Below are 23,376 nucleotides of genomic sequence, written 5' to 3'. Positions count from 1 at the left end.
AGCAGCGGGCAACAGCTGGAAAGAGATCCTGGCAGCAGAAGCAGAGCCAAATTGAATACTCTGGCTCACTCCATATATCTTAAGGCAAAAAAGCAATCGTGTTTAAAGGGCACATTTTCAGCACTGCACAGAGAATTAGCCATGAAATTCCCATTAAAGATAATAGGACTTTTCTATTGCAACTTTCAGTACATTCTCAGAAAGTTCTCAATGTCTATCTTTAAACCTAGGCTTCAAAATCAACTGCCAGGCATACACATTCCATAGCCCTCGTTATCGTCTCATCAAGCACATTAAGGCATGTTCTACTCTGACATGGTTCGTTGCTGTGGTGAGCACAGAGGCAATTATGGACCTTTGGGGGACGAGTAACTGAGCACTTGGCCACAGTAGGAGGTGTTTGCTAGGCTGAAAATGTACATGAATATGAAGCATCTGTGGGTAAGGTAGGACCTTCATGACCACAGCCACCAGGCTTGAACCTGCTTCTCTGCATTTAAAATGATCCAGCCTGGGACCCTTTCTCCAGTTGATTTCACTTTTGTTTCGGATTTATTTTTGGAATTTAACCAAATAGGTGAGGACCCTAATCCTGGCTACCCAAAGGCTACCCAAAGGTCCTCAACACTCCCTCTCTAGTCCATCTGTTTTGGCTACTGGACTTCTGTCCTCAATTCTTGCAGGTTTTTTGATGACACCAACGCTTAACGGGTGTCCAGTATATGATTTTGGAGAAGGCAATGGCACTCCACTCCAGTACTCCTGCCTGGAAAATCCCATGGACCGAGGAGCCTGGTAGGCTGCAGTCCATGGGGTCGCCAAGAGTCGGACACGACTGAGCGCCTTCACTTTCACTTTTCACTTTCATACATTGGAGAAGGAAATGGCAGCCCACTCCAGTGTTCTTGCCTGGAGAATCCTAGGGACGGGGGAGCCTGGTGGGCTGCTATCTATGGGGTCACACAGAGTTGGACACGACTGAAGTGACTTAGCAGTAGCAGTAGCAGTATATGATTTTCATCTGTTGCCCCCATCCTTTGACAGGATAATTGTTTTCTTTTTGACCTGTTTATGCAAGATACTAAGCAGAACTTTGCCTGAATATTTTTCATCCCTTTCTCGTAGATCCTACAGTGCTTTATTCTGAGGCTCCTGGGTGTACAGGGGACTGGTGGTAGAGAATCAAGGAATCTTAATACTTCTAACACACTCCTTGGTGATCTTTTCTCACCTTCCACAGTCGGCAGCTGAGTCTTCGGTTATTACACTTCTGTGTCTGTTCCTGGAATACCTCTTCTCTGCTCCTAACACCTAAAGCATGTTCCCAGAAAACTCTTAGTACTGTTTTTCCATTACCCTTTGAGATTATATATATACTTGATTATTTATTGTTATTATACCCCTTGTACTCACATACAACTTTAGTCCTTGCTGAGTATGAATCCATCAAAGGACATCCCTATATAGGTACAGCTTCCCAGGTAGCACAGTGGTAAAGAATCTGCCTGCCAATGCAGGAGACTCAAGAGACACGGGTTTAATCCCTGAGCTGGGAAGATCCCCTGGAGGAGGAAATGGCAACCCATTCCAGTATTCTTGCCTGGAAAATCCCATGGATAGAATAGAGCCCAGTGGACTACAGTCCATGGAGTCACAAACAGTTCAGACATGATGGAGCGCGCACACACACACAGGTACACCATGAACATCTAAAACTCAACATGTTATAGTTTAATGCAACATCTGTCTCCACAATCCCCTCATTTCAAATGCATATCTTCCCCACCCCCACCACAGCAGCCTCCCTTCCCTCAGTCATTCCACGCTGTTAACTGCAAATTGGCACTTGCCATGGGCACTTGCCATCTACCTCTAAAAGGATTAAATCATGTGCTAATGTGACTTAGCAGCAGCAGCAGCAATGCAGCTGCTGACTTTCAACATCCCTTGAAAGGAGTTCAGGGGGAAAGCAGAAATGAGACACTCTGCTTGGGAGGAAAAACTGGCAGGACGGGTCTTCAGATAGACGTTTTCAGGAGCTGATTTTATGAGCCCAATTCGTGTATCTCCTTATATCTAGAAAAGCACTGAAATCGTTCATGGTGATGGCTGTTCTTCATGACTAGCAGAACCTTCTGGAAAAATATGTGCTTGGTTGCATGTACTCCCCCTTCACCAAAACCTTATATATACCAGCCTCCCCGGCAGCTTCCGCAGAGCAGTTTCTCAGAGCTATCTGAGGTACTGTCTTCCAGGCTGCAGTCCTCATTTTGCCCCAGATAAAACTTAATTTGCAACTCCTATGTTGAGCATTTTTTAAAGTCTACACTGGAATAGTCAGCATCTCTCTCCCCTGTTCTCTACTCCTCCCCAGTTACCCAGTTCTGTGTACTGCCATTCCATACTTTTCACATGTCTTTTCCCTTCTAACTCTGTGCCCAGGCCTTAGTTTTGGACCTCATCATGTGGCAGAAGTCCAGTAAAATCCTGGCTGTCTCCCTGCCTCCCTCCTTGTCCCACTGTAGACCACGGTACTGCTCTTCATTTAAAAAATAGTTTTCAAGTATCTAACCATGTTGTTCTTTTGCTAAAAGTCCTTCACTGGCTTCTCAGAGTCTCTGGGAGGGAGTCCCCAGCTCTTAACTCAGTAGGCAGGGCATTCCATGCTCCAATTCCTGTCTTTCCTGCTCCTTTTCTCTCCCAGGACGGCTTCTTCCTCATTTCACTGTCCAGAAATAGCAAACTCTTTACTGTGACCTTCAGCCCCTTCCTATGCTTTCACACCCCTCAGCATTATATTTTCATACCATTCCTTTACAGGGAAATGTCCTCCTCCATTCTGTCACCTGGTAAACACTATCCATGCTTTAAAACCTGTAACAGGTGTTACATTACATTCTTCCTCCTTAAAAGGATTGAAATCTCACGTCTCAGTATTCCTTCAGAGGATTAGATGGCCTAGTGCCCACTTGAAATTAACATCATAGAGGCAGAAACTGCTGCTTCCTCCCATCAGCTCCCTTTACAGCACCTGCTCTCCTGCTTCAGGTCACACAGAAAAAGAGGCAATTCTGAAAGTGCTGGCCAATGAAACATCTATATTGGTGAGACACCCATACTTCTACCCTCCTCTGGAGGATGGAAAATTTGGCTTATGACAGTTATTAGAGCACTCATAAAACCACTAGCCATGACATCCTCAGGAATACATCTTAGAGAATGACTGGAACTTTGTTTTTTATATAATTTTGCAGGTTCAGGGAAAAAAATAGCTTCAGTTTCTTTCAAATAAAATCTGCAGAATCATGCCCTGTTTAACACTGTAATTTAAAGTTGATTCTACCCTTGTCACTTTCAAATAGCTCAGTTTCAGAAATGTAAATACTTAAATTTTACTAGTTAAATAGAAAAACTGGGTTTGGCAAAATCTCATGAAATATCACTTATAATTATGTATTTAGATTATTTTCTCAAGATATGTTTAATGTACCTAGAATTTTCCAATTTTAATGATAGAAGGTAATAAGGTATAAGCTCTGACTTTATAAGTATTGACATTAAAGCTTGCCTAGCCAACAACACATGATTACTGGCAGTCTGAGCTAGAAACCACTACAATAAGAAGTGACTCATAATTACTGTTTTATTCTTCTTTCACAGTAATCTAATGAAAGTGATGAACATTTTTAAATAGAATAATTTAATGTACTAATTTATTAAGATTTCTATCAACTGCAAAGAAAAATTCAGGAAAAAAAAAACATATATCCAAATCTAGTCACCTCTTTGGGGGAAAGAACTTTAGCAAGAGATAATGGAAAAAGGTAAAAGAATAAAACTTCTATCATGTTTGAGATATTTGATATAACTCTAAGGAATCAATTTACTTATCTGGTTGCTTAAATTAGCATAAACTGTAGAGTTTTATTTGCCTACTTTAAAACTTAGTATAATTTGAAGATCTGGGTTTACTTTTCTTTTTTCTCCCCTAGCTTTCAACAGAAGTATAATGAACAAATCTCATATAAATTTAAAGTATACAACTTGGTGATTTGATATACATATACATTGTAAGATATTCTTCACAATTAAGCTAATTAATGCATTGATCACCTCACATTGTTACCATAATCTTTGTTGTTGGTGTTTTTTTCTTTCCTCTTTTGGTGGTAAAAGCACTTAAGATCCTAGCAAATGTCAAGAATATAATACAATATTAAGTATATTCACATTGTTATGTCAGATCTCCAGAATTAGTCATCTTGTATAGCTGAAACTTTGTACCCCTTGACCAATGTTCTGCTCCTTTAAGTTTGCCAGAGTAAGTAAGATGTATACTTATAGCATAAGTAAGATATACTTTGTCTTTCTCCCAGAGCCCTATTATTATAGCATTTTATTTTTCCCCTTCTAAAGATTGGTACACAATTTTATATTTTCACTTTATTTTTGGTATAATTCATTAATGATTTTACTAGATATTAACAAATGGGAAAAGTTGCATTGGCCATAATCAAATTATAACTGTTAAAGAAAAATAATCTAAACTGCAGCCATATCTAATGACAATTTTAAATATCACTATTCACTGCTACTATCACTCATTGCTGCTACTATCCTTATACAAAATAAGTGCTTTATACTAACATATTTTAGATTCCTAACTATAAGAGCATAATTTTAGGACTTCTTATTGGGAATGTACAGGATCCTGGCATCATGAGTTACCAGTTTCTTCTGTTCTAGTTAACCATCTTTCTGGAGATTAAAAATTCAAGTATTTCCACTAATCTCATTACTAAAATTTCCAATGCAGTTTTGGACAAAAAATAAGTGGATACAATTTTAAAACTACATTTGCTTATAGCAATCACTTACTTTTTCCCTCCCATGCCTAGAATTTAACCTACATACAGAAATCCCCAGAGTAAATCTACTCCTGTGTTTGATGCTTTTTGTTGCAGCTTCATCATCTTCTCTATTAGGACTCTGGTCACCTATGCCAGGTTACCTTGAGTGCTCCACTTTTTATAAGAGTCTGCATTCCTTACCCTGAGCCTATTTGTCAATTCGTCCTTTGATGCCATGGTGATGACAGAATAAAGTATTGCTAAGAAAGAGTTCTTTAAAGTCAAACAAAAGTGATTTTTAAAATTGTTAATTGATAGTTCCCTTAGAAAAGAATTTTAAAAATTGTTTCTATGATTTAAGAATCACTACACTGTTTATTTTCATTTTAAATAACTATTTCATTAACCAAATTAGTAATACACATTTCTCTTTAGTTGTTTTTAATTCCTGGATTTCATTTTTCTGAAAAATGCTGAGTCATATTTTGGGTTTTATTTTATGGTCACATGATGGGTTTTGTACATTTCTACTGGAAGATGGATGACTGAGAATTCAACCACCCTCTGCATACTAGCCAATGTGAAACTATGTCTCAGTTTCTAAATAACCAACTAAGAAATGCATCTTGGAAATATACTCCTTTTCAGTTAGAAACTTCATATATATAGTTTTTTTTAGCTCCTAAAGCTTTATATATGTTAAAATGGGTTTCCAGAATGTATAAAAGAAAAAGCAGTCCAACACTGGAACACATAAATGGCAGCCAGCGGGCTCATTATCATCATGCTTTTCAATAATGAGAACAGGCCTTGCCCTAGGCTGTTTCCTCCTCATACCTGCGTGGGATTCAAAACAAGGCGGCTATGGTGCTGCTGCTGCAGGTGCTGGTAAAGCCCCGACACAGCGAGCCAGCCCCTTCTGATGCTGCTGTTCACATCCCCCACTGGTGACTGAACACCAAGTATATTAGCTAACGATGGGCCTTGTTTCCTGGAAGACATTCATCTTCACAACCAAGCTTGAAGATTAAAGGTAATTTACGTGTACAGATCTCCAAGGCTTTGGTGCTCAGACATCACAGGTGGGTCAGATGTGAGGCCTGGGCTCCAATGACCCGTCTTCCTGAAGGATCATCCCAGAATACCTACACCACTGAAAATCTGTCATGAATAGATTAAAAGAAAGGAAAGGAAAGTGAAGTTGCTCAGTCGTGTCTGACTTTTTGTGACCCCGTGGACCGCAGCCTCCCAGGCTCCTCTGTCGTCTATGGGATTTTCCAGGCAAGAGTACTGGTGTGGGTTGCCATTTTCTTCTCCAGGGGATCTTCCTGACTCAGGGATTGAATCTGGGTCTCCAGCATTGCAGGCAGATGCTTTACCCTCTAATCCCCTAGGGAAGCCCTAGATTAAAAGAGGACATGGACAAAAAACCCCTGGAATGAGTCCTCAGAGGGAAATGCTGTGATTCCAGAGTCCCTGCCCTCACTAGAAATTTCCTTGACCTAACCTTTCAGGGAGCCTCTGGAAATGTCCACCTACTTGTTGCCACTGGGGAAGGAAGCAGAAACAAACATCGTAGGAGGGATATGGAATTTTTGTTTTTGGAGGTGGTAAGGCTTAGGCTTGGGTTTTATAATTTTTGCAATATGCTGACGTCAATATAATGATTAAAGGAAAACAGTTGGCTATTAAGCAGTGATGGGGAGGAAGAAGCAGAACAAAATGAAATACCACAATGAACGGAAGGATTCAGCAGAAGGAAGTAATAGGGAAATTTAGAAACCCTCTGGCATGCTTTTGGAAGGGCTGCAGCAATCAACTGCATAGTACAAAAGAGAGCTTTAAAGCAGACTCACAGACAGAGAAAACAAACTATTGGTTACCAGTGGGGAGAGGGAAGTGGGGAGGGGCAACATAGCAATAGGGGAGTAAAGTGTTAGTCGCTCAGTCATGGTCCGTCTCTTTGCAATCCCATGGCCTGTAGCCCGCCAGGCTCCCCTGTCCATGGAGTTTCTCAAGCAAGAAAACTTGAGTGGGTTGCCATTTCCTTTTCCAGAGGATCTTCCTGACCCAGGGATTGAACCTACATCTCCTGCACTGGCAGGTGGATTCTTTACCACTGAGCCCCCAGGGAAACCCTTATAAAACTATAGGTACTAATAAACTATGTATGTCGTTTGATAGAAGGTGTAAGAGATGAAAACGAAATGGGAACTTTGGAAAATTTCCATTTATCAAACTAGCTTTTAATATCACAGACACAGTTTAAAAGGCAAAAAAAAAGCCTGATCTTAATAAAAGACAATCTTCTTCTTTCAATATTCAATAACAATGGAGGTATTTAACACAAGTGAATGACTGAGGAGTGTAGGCAGGCAAGTTCATCAGTAGAATTGTAATGCACACAAAGGACTGCTCTGGGAAAGAGAATTTAATAAAAACAAAGGTGGGCCAAACACTATGAAAAGATTTTAATAACTCACCCTGAATTCTATTCCTCCTAATCTTGCATTACGGCTTCCCTGGCAGCTCAGTGGTAAAAAACCCACCTGCCAAGGAGGAGACAGTTTAATTTCTGGGTTGGGAAGATCCCCTGGAGAAGGAAATGAAAACCCACTCCAGTATTCTTGTCTGGGAAATCCCAAGGACAGTGGAGCCTGGCGGGGTACAGTCCATGGGTTTGAAGAGAGTTGGACACAACTTAGTGACTAAACAACAACAAAAGCCAGCTTTCCTCCTCTGTAGGATGCCACGTCTAATTCAGGTTGGCATTAAAACATCTAGATATGAATGCTAATTAAAACTGCCCTTTCATTCTGAAAAATCACATTCTTCTCTTTAATATCAAATACAGGATTATAACTCAATACTTTAAAATATTTTAGATTCCTTTTTCTTGGTGAATAAAATCAGAAAAGGCAGGAAACTGATTATCTAATGTGGATGCCATATTGTTAACCACTTCCCATCTTAATTTTAAAAGTAAATGCTAAAATTAGTGTGTAATATTTATTTTAATTCATAGTTTGAATTTCTCCCCTTTGTCAGAACCTCAAGGTAAACTTCCGTGTTCAATAATTAGGGTAGGTATGGATCTATTTGGGTTCCTTCCTAGCTTTCTGAATTATAATTACTAAAGAAGTATTTTAGTAACAGTGTTATGCAAGATTTCTGATTCTAATATAAATCAGCACACATTTTATCACCATGAAAAATCTAAGGATAGCCTTACCTGAAAGATTAAAGATATTACTAAATGCCTATATTATTCTGCATAATAGAAAAATAAAACAATACTATTTTCAAATAGTTTTAACCTTAATTTTCAGCATCTGTGATGGGGCATTTTTGCCTACATCTCAGTAAGTCTCTCTGAAATGAATTAATTAAAGCTATATTTATTTTGAACTGCAGAAATGGAGAAAGCCAAAATACTTTGAAATTTCAATGTTACTTGTGATTCCAACACATCCATCAATGAATACAGCAATTAAAAAATGGTTGTGCAACACCAATCTATTTCTCCTACTCATCCATCATCAAACTCTAAAACTGCTCATGGGAGATATGAGAGAGTAACTTGGACAATTTGGTCATGATTCTAGGATTAAAAAATTCTAGAGTTTAAAAAACTCTGGCAGTTAGAAAAAAATTTTTTGGCTATACCACAAGGCTTGAACGATCTTAGTTCCCCAACCAGGGATCGAACACAGGCCCCCTGCAATTGATGCAGAGTCCTAACCACTGAACCGCCAGGGAACTGCATTAAATGGCAAACTTAAAGGCATTAACTTTCAGTAAATTCATGTGGAGATAGGAGAATATACTTGTAGTTTGAAGCCCGGCATGTCCCTTGGTTGTCACAGTCTTCAGATAACTATGATCTTACCACCAGTGCAGAGTAAGGACATTAATCATGGTGATGACATACCGAGTGTCAAGGCCACAGTGGCCTCTATGTTCCTTGAACACGTCATGCTGGCTCCCTCTTGGACTCCCACATTTGCACTCTGCTTCCTACAATCGAACGCACTTTCTCTGAGATATCTGCATGACTCACTCTCGCATTTCACACAGGTCTCTAACCCAACAGAACTTCCTCCTTGGAAGATGAAATCCCCTCATCCCATCTTGTCCCCTGTCACCTCTCTGACTTCTGTTCCTTTCTGTATTTATGTCACCTACCACGTTACCATTTATTTACTTTGTCATCTGCTTCACTCCCACATGATTTACATTATATAATAGTAGGGAGGTTTTGGCTTTTTTTTTTTTTTCCAATGCTTGATACCAGAAACTAGAACGGTGCTGGCACATAATTAGTGCTCAATGTATATTAACTGAGTGAATGGAAAGTAAATAAATGGATGAATGAATGAGAACAGAATGATTGAACATGACTGATCAGAGAGAGCGTTTCTCTGTTGAACTCATTTACTTGCAGATGCTATTTCACTTAAGCTCTTAGTAAGCTTGCAATGCTTCCCAGGTGGTTTAGTAGTAAAGAATCTGCCAGCAGATGCAGGAGAGGTGGGTTCGATCCCTGGGATGGGAAGATCCCCAAGAGGAGGCAACGGCAACTCACTCCAGTAGTGTTGCCTGGAGAATCCCATGCACAGAGAAGCCTGGCAGGCTACAGTTCAAAGGGTTTTAAAGAGTCAGCACGACTGAGTGACTGAGCGTGAGCATGAGTAAGCTTGCAATAGAGCACCAAGTACTCAGCAATTAAAATAAAGGGGACAATTCTGTATACTGTGTCACTCACACAAGTGAAATTGCTCCTTTTAGAGAAACAAAGTCTTGCCACACTTCATAAGCAAAGGACATGCTGTGTAGGACTTGAAATCCATAATTCAGGCATATCAAGTCAAATGGAATTTCACAGATGAAAACCTACTGACTTGAATCAACTTTTTCTTTCTATCTCTTCAAAACCTCTACCCATCAAAACCCAGTTCAAACACTACCTTCTCCAGGGAAAGTTCCAACCATCTCCAAAATATACGTTGCTTCTGATTCTTATTTTTTAGCCATAACTCTCCTAGGTGATTAATTTTTTTCTTGTGATCTAAGTCATTTGTTATTTTTATTATATTTTTGTTATCTTATTTTGTCACATTATTATTTACTATTATTTTATGTTGTTTGTTGTTCATGCCTCATGTCTCTAACAGGAGCATCATCAGTTTACGATGTTACCCAGCCAACAGCACCAATTGCAGTCCTTTGCATGGATGAAGTACCAAGTAAGTTTGAATAAACAACAACTACTATTCTCTCAAAATCTAACTGGCCTCATACTAAGAAAGAAGAGACTATGATGGGTGACAGAAGACTCTCTGCCTACCAGATTACAATGAGGACTAAATCCTGTCCTATTGTTTTCAATTATATGGTTTCATTTCTCTGTGAAAATTGAGATGTGACAGAAGAGGAGTAAGTGATTATGAAGAAGGACCTGACTTGGGATTCTCCACTCATATTTGCATCCGATACAGCTGTAGGGATTTATGTACCTACTGGCTTTCCCAAACAGAGCACTGATGCGTAAGATAAACCACCTGAACAGAACCCATCTAAAACTCCTCCTTACAGTTTCAGGAAGAGCATATCGCGTGGGCTTTTGGACTGTGATTTTGCCAGAAGTAGGAAGACAGTGGTAACACCAAGAGAACATCTAACTCACAGCAACTGAGTAACAAGGATCCAAACCACTGAAGAAAAGGTAAAAAACCTTTTTTCTAGAAAATATTCTAGTCACCAGCTCCTACCAAGCAAGTTCCTAGAGTGCATAAAACAGATGCACAATTTTGTACCTAAAGTATGAATCTTAAGATATATAAAGAATGATAAGCTTCTAGGCCACAGTGATATAAATGTGGGATTGCATTCATTTTGTATGAATAAACAGTCACTGAAAATAGAACTAAAGCCAGAAATTAACTCTGCAAGAATTAACGAATCTCTGAAGTCTTATTCCAAATATGTTTCCAGCTATAATTTCACAGAGCTAAATGTAATAAGCAAGAAAGTCCAAACATAACGAGGTGTAGCAAAGATGCAGGCAAAGATGCAGCAAGGTGGGGGTCACGTACCGATGCACGCCGCTGTTGCACATGATGACGTGGCAGGCCCCCAGCCTACTGCACAGCTCCGAGGACACTGACAGCAGCCCGACTCCGGAGGCGCTGCAAGCCGTGTTCGCACAGGCAGCCGTGCGCTTGGATCTGATAAATGAGGCCACCAGTCGATAAAGTTCATCCAAAACATTGAGAGGCCTCATGAGCTGCAGGAAAAAAAAAAAACAGGATAAAGTTCAACATGTTTAATAGAAAGAAACCTTTTTAGATGGGCTATAATTCACAGTCATTATAATCTATAGTCTAAAATATTTTATTATGGAGGTAACAGAATTGGAGCTCACAAATTTTACACAGACACCGTGCTCAAGAACAACACCAACAAAATTAAATAAGAGGTAAATGGTAAAACATAGGGTCAATGCAATCGTCTATTTTTACCTTATCTACGTAGGCAGCTTTAGATGTGGAGTTTGGTGGTGAATTTGACTTGTCCAAGTAGAATGCCCTGTAAGAATCCAAAGAAGAAATGATCATTCATTGTTAGAAAAATTAAAAAGCATGAAGACATGCAAGTTTTACTGATTTCCTTTTAAAGACAAATGAATTAACAAAGTGCTGAATGCTAGCATGAGTGGAACTCCAAAAAAAGAAAGTTTTCCATTCAGAAAAAAACAATTAAAGCTACCATCACCTCCATTATTTATTGTATGGCCTTAGAGAGATATTTAATTTGTATATATCTCAATTTCCTCTTTTGTAATTTGGAGATTTTAGTAGTTTATATTACTAATACTTCATGAGGCAGCCAAAAACATGAAGTGAGTTAATGCAAATAAAATACTTAGGGGGGCACACAGCACAGAATCAATGCTCATTGATGCAGTAATTAATATTATTATAAAAGTTGAAGAAAGATATTTTTTCATGACTGTTGAAAAACATGATCTGGTTTTCATTTATTATGCAAGTGACAGATTATGAAAATAATTCTCCAAACACTAATTTTAAACAGATTACTTAGCTGGATTCTTTCAGCCACTAAGTTATGTTCAGATGAGAAGTAAAATTCTCTTCAAAGATATACTGGTTCTTTTTTGTCACCAGGATGCAATATGGTCACAACTATTTTAATACACTAAGTAGAAAACTCACTCTAGAAAAGTAATGCACAGCTGGCCACACTGAGCACGCTCCCTGCTTTCTAAAAGAGACAGTCCTTAAAAAAAAAAAAGCAGTCACGGTTTCAGACAGTTAAGAGGAGGATCCCGCAGATCTAATCCTGCTATAGTCACTTGAACTGATGTGGCAGAAATCTACAAATTTTCACTGGGACAAAATGCTTAAGGAAAAACCCCCACATATTTGATGAAGCAAGCCAATAGAAAAACAGAATAAAACATTTTATAGATTTAAAATGTATAAATGCCCACATCAAGTAAAACTTTATTCTGAGAGAATCTCACTTTTTCTAAATGCTATAGTGCTGTGCTTAGTCACTCAGTCCTATTCAATTCTTTGGGACCCCGTGGACGGTAGCCCTCCAGGCTCCTCTGTCCATGGGATTTCCCAGGCAAGAATACTGGAGTGGGTTGCCAGGCCCTCCTCCAGGGGATCCTCTCAACCCAGGGATCGAACCCAGGTCTCCTGCACTGCAGGTGGATTCTTTACCGTCTGAGCCACCACGGAAGCCAAATGCTATGGAGCAAAATGGAAATAGATAAAGCATCTCATGGTATAACCACACCCTTCAAAAGGCTTTTAGAAGATAAAAGCTTAAGACAAACTCAGAGCTAAATATATTTATTGATCCAGACTTGTGTGAGTAGTTAATATTTATTAATCCATAATTACAGAAAGTGACAAATTATTATTAAATATATCTATGGGGCTGATGGCACTGAGAGAAGGTAACCATGAAACACAGCTTCTTCCTGACTCCTATGAAATTTACACAGCCAAGAAATATTTTAATTCAATCAATTATTTCTTAAAATAAAAATTTAGACTTGAGCCTGTAACTAATTTGGGGTACTCTCTCTGTTCAGAAAAATGGTTGTTTAGCCATGTATTTTACCATCCCTAAGGTTTACAGGTATTCATACAACATCAGTATTTTTCAGAACATGACAAATTTCCACATGAAATACATTCCTAATGCACTTCCCTTAATTACAAAAGTCTGGCAATACCCCTTAATCAAAATTTATGACAGAGTTAATGGTAAAACTGGATTAATGCCAAAACTGACTGTAGTTTAATATGCTTTTGAGGTTAGTAGGAATGAAGTCATGGCTCTTTGTCTCAATAAGCAAATCTTATTAAGACGGTTTTGAAAACACTCCTGCTACTTTACATAGGATGAACAGTAAGTTTCCCTTCATGCAGGCATGCATCAGGTTTCCTTGTTGCAACTTTGTAAATGAACCCTGCCTTAAAAAATAAATGTAGTATGATAATATTTTCTATTTAGTCCCTAGAGAATAAAATACCAAGGAAAGAGGTGATGTCATGTTACAATAAATGCAGAATAAATATATCCAAATTAAATAACTAAAATGAAACAAATCTTGGGAAAGTATCTCATACAATCTAACAGCAAGGACAAATACAGAGTTATTTGGAATGTAGTGCAGGAAATGATAGGTAGGTTAAAAACTTACAGAAAGAAACTGAAATACACACACATGAGGAAGAAGGAAGGCTCCATAAGAATATGGCACATGAGTTGGACTTGGATCGATGGATGGGATTCAGGACAGGCCAAAATGGAAAAACAGAATTTCAAGTAGAGGCAACACTATGAACAAGAGAAGAGAAAGAGAAATGGATGGAGCCAACTTCACCAGACAGCAGGTTCATGTAAGGCAGAGAGAGTGAGTATTGGGCAAGTGGGCTGGATTCATATTGTGAGGAAATGAAATACTAAACTAAGATACTATAATTAATTTGTTAAGCAGTGGAGAAGCACTCTACAGGGAAAACTTTGCTACCAGTGAAAAAGTAAGAATAAATGGAAAATCCTCCAATTAAAAAAATAATAAAATTGCTGAAGCTGAAGCTCCAATACTTTGGCTACCCGATGTGAAGGGCCGACTCAATGGAAATGACCCTGACGCTGGGAAAGACTGAGGGCAGGCGAAGTGGAGGACAGAGGATGAGATGGTTGGCTGGCATCACTGACTCGATGGACACGAGTTTGAGCAAACTCTGAGAGACGGTGAAGGACAGGGAAGCCTGGATTGCTGCAGTCCATGGAGTTGCAAAAAGTTGGACATGACTTAGCAACTGAACAACAGCAACAATAAAATTATTTTTTAAAAAAGAATAAATAGAAAGAAATCCACGACCCATCAGATATGACAATTTAGGGAAATTTGAGACCCTAGAAATGAAAAGACTAGTTTAGTATTTTTTTTTTTTTTTTTTGCAGCATGTGGGATTTTAGTTCCCTAACCGGGGATCAGTCCCATGCCTCCCTGCATTGGAAGTGGCAGTCTTAACCACTGGGCCACCAAGGAAGTCTGGGACACAGGGAATTGACATATGCCGTGAAAACAGAAAATAAGTGCGGGGAACATCAAGATTAATTCAGACCCATGCAAGTTAATATACTAACAAGTTAGAAAAATGATTTCTCAAATAAGTAACATATTAGGATCACAGCTCTATAGGGTCAAGCTGATGCTCCAGAAATGGTCACGTTTTTACATAAAGAGAGACCATGTAAAAGTCTGATAGGAGAGACACAGAGGTTAAATCAATGACAAAAGTGACTGGCATTTGGCAATCTCTCTGGCCCTCTGTCTCCCTTTTTCTGGGCATGCTGGAAGATATCCAATTTCTAAGGGAGGTAATTAAGGCGCAAGAGTCACTGGTGTTTTATAAGTAAGGAGGAACAACTACAGTATTCCACTCAGGTCTCTGCTAGATTCTTGTTTGTTCTTTACATCAGTGCTTATGAGATCATTTCTATATTTATAATAATTTGTGGAAATTTCTCACTTGACCAGACTCATATATAATTCTCCTAATACCATGTCCTACCTCTAAATATTCTAACCTGGATCATGTAGGTTTTGGATTTTTGCATTTATTCTGCATTTCAAAAAGGAATTATAACAGTGTTTGGTCAGTTACAGATATTAGTCATAGACATGCCATTATTACAATGGTACAGCAGTTGACTATAGGTGTGACTGTTTCATAAGTACTATTGTTAAACTGCCTTTGACTATCATAGCACTTAAATTAAAGGGGAAAAATCCACAGAAAATTACATCAAAAGATACTGATCTCTTGTATAAATGAAAATCACCAGATAGGTTCAACCTGTGCCCACATATGGGCAAAGAATACATGCTAAATAAGTAGGTAGGAGAATGGTGATTTACACCTTCATCTCACCCAGCTTGAGTGACCATAAGCATTAGCTCTGACCTCTGAAACAGGTTTTACCTAAAGTTATATGAAGAGAAATCCTCAATAATGAGATAAACTTGGATTTGCTTGGATAAATTTGTCTCTTGGCTTGTCAAAAACAGAGCACCTAAAATTATAGTTTGCTGTTCCATAATCAAAGACAGTGCCTGATTCATAGCCTGTAATAATATTTGATGTAGTATTGAATTGAGTTTTATTTCATGAGCTCTCTAAAAAACACAGTCGAACAACTAAAAATACGTGTGACCTGATAGAGAAAAGGAAATATATTAAATATCTTAATTTAAAAATAGATAAAATAATTATTATGCACTTTTGAAAAAGAATTTTTTGTAGGAAGGATTCTTTCTAAGTTTATAACTATTAGGCTACATTTCAATTAACACTGAAGCAAATACTTATAGGATTTAACAATCATCAGAACTTAAAAATAGAGAGGAAGCGTATTTAATATTTCCTCCTCGGTGAGAGAAAATGATGATTAAGAGACAAATATTCATAAGATCTCTTTCAAGACTCACAGGAGTGTTGTTTTACCTACAAATGACTAGCAGAAATGATACAGCAAATTCTTGTTAAGTGTTCTAAAGAAGATGAAAATAAACATGATTAAGTACTATCATGTTTAGATGTTAAAAGCCTAACTTTCAGCTTCTATACTTATACACTGCTTCTGCTGCTAAGTCGCTTCAGTCGTGTCCGACTCTGTGCGACCCCATAGACAGCAGCTCACCAGGCTCCCCTGTCCCTGGGATTCTCTAGGCAAGAACACTGGAGTGGGTTGCCATTTCCTTCTCCAATGCATGAAGGTGAAAAGTGAAAGTGAAGTCGCTTGGTCGTGTCCGACTCTTAGCAACCCCATAGATGGCAGCCCACCAGGCTCCTCCGTCCATGGGATTTTCCAGGCAAGAGTACTGGAGTGGGGTGCCATTGCCTTCTCCATATGTATACACTAGACCCTATAAAAAGTGGTGATTTTGTTTAATTGGGCTTCCCTGGTGGCTCAGACGGTAAAGAATTCACCTGCAATGTGGGAGACCCAGGTTCAATCACTGGGTTGAGAAGATGCCCTGGAGGAAGGCATGGCAACTCACTCTAGTGTTCTTGCCTGGAGAATCCCCATGGACAGAGGAGCCTGGTAGGCTACAGTCCATGGGGTTGCAAAGAGTCAGACACGACTGAGCAACTAAGCACACAAACACAAGGTCTTTAGTGTACAACATCTGACACACAGCAAATCACCCAATGTTATTAATAGCTATCATTGTCATTTTTACTCATTACTTAACATTTTAAAATTTTTTAATAAAAATTGTCATATTTAAGGTAAATACTATGGTGATCTCATGTAAATATACACAGTGAAATGAGTACCAGAGTCAAGCTAATTAATATATAATATATTTAATAACCTCACCTAGTTAACATTTTTTGTGTATGTAAATCTCCCAGCTTCCATTCTAAGCATAATTTCAGGGTTCAATACAGTATTATTAAGTATAGACAACATACCTGTACATAAGCTCTCTAGATGCATTCATCCTCCATAACCACAAATTTGTACCCTCTGACCAACGTCGTCCTGTCTTCCCTGCCTCCGTATTTTCTGCTTCTATGAGTTCAACATCTTCATTTTCCGGCCCCAGATTCCACATAGAAGTGAGACCACATAGTATCCTTCTCTGGCTTATTTCAGTGAGCACAATGGCCTCCAGGTTTATCCCACTCTGTCCTGGCTGCCAGGTTTGTGCTAAGAAATCTGCTAACAGCCTCGTGGAGGGTTTGTTCTCTAGTACTGTACGTAAGCAATTTTTTTTTTCTGTGCAGTTTTAAGAATTCTGCCTTTGATTTTACACAATTTTATTACAATGTGTCTTGCAGAAGAACTTTCAGGGTTGAAACTCTTTGGAAACCTATAAACTCAGGAACTTGGATGTCCAAATTTCCACCCAGATTTGGGAATTTCTTAGATATTATTTCTTTCAAAAAGTGTCTGTCCCTTTCTCCCTCTCTTCTCTTTCTGGGACACCAGTAATGAGTTGGTTGTTTCTCTTGATGGTATCCCATAATTCACATAAGCTTTTTTTAGTTTTTCTTTTTCTTTTTGTTCCTCTGACTGGATAATTTAAAACACTCTGTCTTCAAGTTCACTGACTTTTTTTTTCCTTTTGCCTGGTTGAATCTGTTGTTGAAGTTCTCTATTAAATTTGGCAGTTCAATCAATATATTCCTCAACTCAAGAATTTCTGTTTGAGCTTTTTAAATGGTTTCTATTGCTTTGCTGGACATCTCATTTTCTTCATTCAGTGTTTTCCTAATTTGGTTGACTGCGTTTTCTTACATTTCACTATACTTCTTTGATGATCGTTCTAAATTCTTCATCAGGACGTTTACAGATCTCCATTTTTTTAGTCAGTTATTGAAGCTTTTTTTTTTTTTTCTTTTTTCCCTTTGGTGATGACATGTTTCCTAGATTATTCACTATCGTTTGGTCTTGTATTGGCATCTGTGCATTTGAAGTAAGAAGCAACTCTTCCTATCTTCACTGACTGGCTTCAGTTGGGAAAACTTTTCACTAGTCATTCCACACAGAAATTCTGCAAGGGCCATCTTCAGGCATGCAGCTCTGGTGCCTGGTCAACAAGTGGACCACAGGGACCAGCCTGGTACCTGGGTCTGCAGGAGCCCACCTGAAGCTCTCACTATTTCTGAATTCTGCTAATGAAAATACATTAAGAAACTGAAGATCCCCAGGACTCTTTTTTTTTTTTTTGTAATTTCATTCTTCAGATGAACAGACTACAGGTTAAGTTTTAAAGAACTCTTTGAAACTAAACATGATCTATGTCACGCTACCTCTGTAAGCCCAGCACTTAGAATATTGCCTTAGCCAAAGCAGCTGCTCAATGAGTATTTGTTAAGTGATTCACTAACCTCATATTTAAGGCAAAGTGAAAATTAGCATGGATAGACAAGAAATCATCTCATATACAACTGAGTCCTTTCTCCAAAGAACTGTAAATTTGAGCAAATGCATTCCAATGAAAGAGTAAATACACCCTCTTTGATTCCATGTGTCTTTTAGACACTGTTCAATAACATCCTTCCTCTTTCAGTCAAAATTTTCTGCCAAGAAGCCTAACCTGGTAATCCTCCTTCCAAACTTCTGAACAACTCCCCTCAGATGACTCCATCCACCTCACTACTCACACCATTCTCCCTAGTAATGCCATTGAATTTATTTGTACTGACCAAAGTTGATGGTTTAATATAATTAAATAAATTAGAGAAACCAAATGGGTAGACGTATCCTTAATTTATGAATGGCAATACAATTTTGTTGAATTTTGTTAAGAAACTGCTTTAAAATCTTCCCTCCCTGTCAACATAGCTCCGTGAGACTGGTTTTCTTCTATGAGATGCCTTGTACTTGTGCCCAGTTGCTCAGTCATGTCCAACTCTCTGTGACTCCACAAACTGTAGCCTGTCAGGCTCCTTGGTCTATGGGATTGTTCAGGCAACAAGTGGGTTGCCATTTTCTCTACCAGGGGATCCTTCCAACCTAAGGATCAAACCCACATCGAATGCATTGGTAGGTGGATTCTTTACCACTGAGCTACCAGGGAAGCCCATTGGAAGGGTTTTGAGTTATTAAAACAAGCATAGAAAGATTTTAAAGATGCATTTTCCCCTGTAAGTTATGCTATCACCCCAACCTAGATTAGTTACCAAACAAGAAACCATTTATCTCCCACATCAAATACTTTAAATATTGGTATATACAGCGTTTGTTCAATTCTTTAGATGTTGAATATGGGAAATCACTTCTTCACTCATAACTTTAATTTTGATTGCAGAATAACAAAAATGACCTTTATTAACTGCCCAAAAAATCTGGTGGCATTCAAGGTGTAGTAGAGCAGAGCTGCATGTGACACCTTCCATTTAGCTTTTAATCACAAACTGTATAAAAAGCTACCACTTCTAATACTGTCATTGGAGGCACCTGGAAGCCTCCTTTTACTTTCTTCGTAGCACAGTAGGGCAATCATCGTTTCTGTCTTGGGACTAAATTCAGGCCTGGACATAAAACTGGGGCTGTGCATCCTTCTAGATAGTTTTCCACCATTGTCTCTATCTTTAATAGTTTTTCTGGTGTGAAATCAAAGACAGTATCTAGGTTATTCTCAGAAGTATCTCTGTGCACAAATAGCGAAAGTGAAAGTCGCTCAGTCATGTCCGACTCTTTGCACCCCATGGACTGTACAGTCCATGGAATTCTCCAGGCCAGAATACTGGAGTGTGTAGCCATTTCCTTCTCCAGGGGATCTTCCCAACCCAGGGATCTAACCCAGATCTCCCGAATTGCAGGCAGATTCTTTACCAGCTGAGTCACAAGGGAAGCCCAAGAATACTGGAGTGGGTAGCCTATCCCTTCTCCAGAGGATCTTCCCGACCCAGGAATCAAACTGGAGTCTCCAGTATTGCAGGTGGATTCTTCACCAACTGAGCTATCAGGGAAGCCTCAGTTACTCCTTACACTAGGCAAATCCTGAGGACGATGTAAATCTCCTCTCAACCTCATACTCATGTCAGCTTAGGAAGCATTGCTAGCTCCACTGGATGAAAAGGAGATCGAGGCTCAGATATACTTAGAACTTGTCCCAAGTCATACAGCCAATCAGTACAAGACTGGGGACTGGAATCCAACTTTGACCAACTTTCCCTCCTCCAGTATATTACTATAGCAGGCAACTCCAGATCATTCACCTTCTGGTTTTTCTCATTATATCACTGTAGAAAGTTTAAGTTCAGTTCAGTCGTTCAGTCATGTCCGACACTTTGTGACCCCATGGATAGCAGCATGCCAGGCCTCCCTGTCCATCACCAACTCCCGGAGTTTACCCAAACTCATGTCCATTGAGCCGGTGATGCCATCCAACCATCTCATCCTCCGTCATCCCCTTCTCCTCCTGCCCTCAATCTTTCCCAGGATTGGAGTCTTTTCCAATGAGTCAGTTCTTCACATCAGGTGGCCAAAGTACTGGAGTTTCAGCTTCAACATCAGTCCTCCCAATGAACACTCAGGACTGATCTCCTTAAGGATGGACTGGTTGGATCTCCTTGCAGTCCAAGGGACTCTCAAGAGTCTTCTCCAACACCACAGTTCAAAAGCATCAGTTCTTCGGTGTTCAGCTTTCCTTATTGTCCAACTCTCACATCCATACATGACCACTGGATATACCATAGCCTTGACTAGATGGACCTTTGTTGGCAAAGTAATGTCTCTGTTTTTTAATATGCTGTCTAGGTTGGCCATAACTTTCCTTCCAAGGAGTAAGTGTCTTTTAATTTCATGGCTGCAGTCACCATCTGCAGTGATTTTGGAGCCCCCCAAAATAAAATCTCTCACTGTTTCCCTTTTTATTTGCCATGAAGTGATGGGACCAGATGCCATGATCTTAGTTTTCTGAATATTGAGCTTTAAGCCAACTTTTTCACTCTCCTCTTTCCCTTTCATCAAGAGGCTCTTTAATTCTTCTTCACTTTCTGCCATAAAGGTGGTGTCATCTGCATATCTGAGGTTATTGATATTCCTCCCGGCAATCTTGATTCCAGCTTGTGCTTCCTCCAGCCCAGCGTTTCTCATGATGTACTCTGCATATAAGTTAAATAAGCAGGGTGACAATATACAGCCTTGATCGACTCATTTTCCTATTTGGAACCAGTCTGTTGTTCCATGCCCAGTTCTAACTGCTGCTTCCTGACCTGCATATAGGTTTCTCAAGAGGCAGGTCAGGTGGTCTGGTATTCCCATCTCTTTCTGAAAAAAAATTTTCCCATGAACTAAATGTCACTTGGTCTATTAAGCTTATTACTATTTTTTCTTACTTAGCTCATAAGAAATGCAATGAGCATCATATTAGATCTATTAAAGATGCTTCTCCTTCAGACTCAGAAGATATTTGTTCATCTATGAGTTCTCATTGTGTTTTCTGAGTATATTTGGTATATATCAGACTTCACTGATTTCTCAAGTATCAAGATGAAGTTCAAAGTTTATATCAACAGAAGCACCTGTAAGAAACTTTTAATTTATTACATAATATGCTATGAATGGAACAGAACTATAGGTTTTAAATTCTGCATAATGAATATGTCTTAATATTGAACAGACTTGAAAGAAGTTCAGTTTTGTTCTTTAAATATTTTGTATTTAATTCTAGTATCATTATCATTATATAATTAAATTACATCTAAAATTAAACTGTTACATTAATTAATGTTATATTATTATATTTAATTAATATTAATTAATGTTATATTATATTTAATGATAGAATATATTAGACAATTATTGTATACTATTATATCTAATATAATATAAAATTATATTATTATATCTAATAATTCAATACTTTTATTTTGATGCAAAGATCATGACATAATGCATGCTGATGATATTTAAAATGTATGCAGATGAATTCCCCTTTCTTCACAATGTGTATGAGGTGCATTCATTATGAAGACAAAAACACATTAGTGAGTTTAATTCACAGTCAGAAACCATCCAGAGATCATTTCTTTCACGTACAAGTAACAATAAGACTCCAACTATTTCAGCTCCTTTTGCCTTTGTCTTCTGCTCTGGTCTTTGTCATAGCTTCTTTTCTCCTTCTACAATTATGAAGCTACCCCTTTTCAGAGAAAACAAAACAAATCCAAATGCTTCCTTGCCCTTTGAAATTCCCAGTTTTTCGAGAAGATTTTCCATATTTGTGTTGTCCTTAACTCTTTCATTGTTAGTGATTAAAGCTGCGTTAAAGCACTTCCCCAAGCCAAACACATTAATACTGGGATCATTCCCTACTTCAGAGAAGCAGTGGAGTGCTGTGATTAAGTGCATGCTGTGGAGCTGGAAATACCTAGCTTCAGTCCCGGCTGCAACATTGCCAGGTGCCTGCATCTGAGCAATTCACTGGCCCTCTCTGGATGTGAGGTGCTACCACCTGGGAAATTTCATGCATTATTTTGGCTTTAACTATGCACTTTGGCCACCTCATGCGAAGAGTTGACTCATTGACTGACTCATCAGTTAAGACTCCGATGCTGGGAGGGATTGGGGGCAGGAGGAAAAGGGGACGACAGAGGATGAGATGGCTGGATGGCATCACCGACTCGACGGAGGTGAGTTTGAGTGAACTCCGGGAGTTGGTGACGGACAGGGAGGCCTGGCGTGCTGCAATTCATGGGGTCGCAAAGAGTCGGACATGACTGAGCGACTGAACTGAACTGAACTGATGCACGACCTCTATGCTTTCTCTCTGTATCAGAGAACAAATCAGGCACCCAATCCAGCATGTCTCTGTCTCCCTCTCAACAAACCATGTTTCTGGTGGAAAAGATTTTTTTCCCTCCATTTCTCAAGTATTTCTAAAATCTATACCCTCCTATCCATCTCCATTTTTATCATCTATGTAGAGTTCTTATTTCCACTTGTCTAAACTATTTTAATGGATTCTTAATCAGTCTTTCCACCTCTAGTCTCATTCTCACCCCTTCTTTGTCCTCACTAGTACCCCCAGGCTGCTCAGTTATGTTCTGTATCATGGTTTGGTTGCCCCAAATATTGGACATTAATAGATACATAAGCATTCATTAATTATCCATTAATAAGTACCTTATTAGCAATGGGTAAACCAAAAAGAGAAAGACAAGGTGAAAAGAAGAAGCAGATATGTGTAAAAAGAATTTAAAATATAATTGAAAAATGTCAAAACAGAAGCTTAAAAGGGAAAAAAAGGGAAAAGACTAACCTTAGGAAGGTGAGAAGACCTCTCAGGAAGAACAGATTTTGAAATATTCCAAGGGATTCCCAGGTGCCACTAGTGGTAAAGAACCCACCTGCCAATGCAGGACAGTAAGAGATATGGGTTCAGTCTCTGCTTCGGGATGATCCCCTGGAGGAGGGCATGGCAACCTACTCCAGTATTCTTGCCTGG

General features: G+C 38.9%; 1 protein-coding gene across 1 annotated transcript in view; it reads right to left on the bottom strand.

Annotated features, from left to right (window-relative positions):
* The window catches only part of PREX2 (phosphatidylinositol-3,4,5-trisphosphate dependent Rac exchange factor 2), a 296,906-nt gene that overhangs the window by 28,674 nt on the left and 244,856 nt on the right, over window positions 1-23,376 (bottom strand). Inside the window, exons 36-37 of the mRNA XM_052651670.1 lie at window positions 11,372-11,438; window positions 10,946-11,136 (exon numbers count right to left, since the gene is read on the bottom strand). Coding sequence (XP_052507630.1) covers window positions 10,946-11,136; window positions 11,372-11,438 — 258 coding nt within the window. The remainder of the gene's footprint in view (window positions 1-10,945; window positions 11,137-11,371; window positions 11,439-23,376) is intronic.

The sequence above is a fragment of the Budorcas taxicolor genome, chromosome 14, assembly GCF_023091745.1.
Source record: "Budorcas taxicolor isolate Tak-1 chromosome 14, Takin1.1, whole genome shotgun sequence".
Classification (NCBI taxonomy): domain Eukaryota; kingdom Metazoa; phylum Chordata; class Mammalia; order Artiodactyla; family Bovidae; genus Budorcas; species Budorcas taxicolor.
This window is presented reverse-complemented; position numbering and strand designations above follow the sequence as displayed.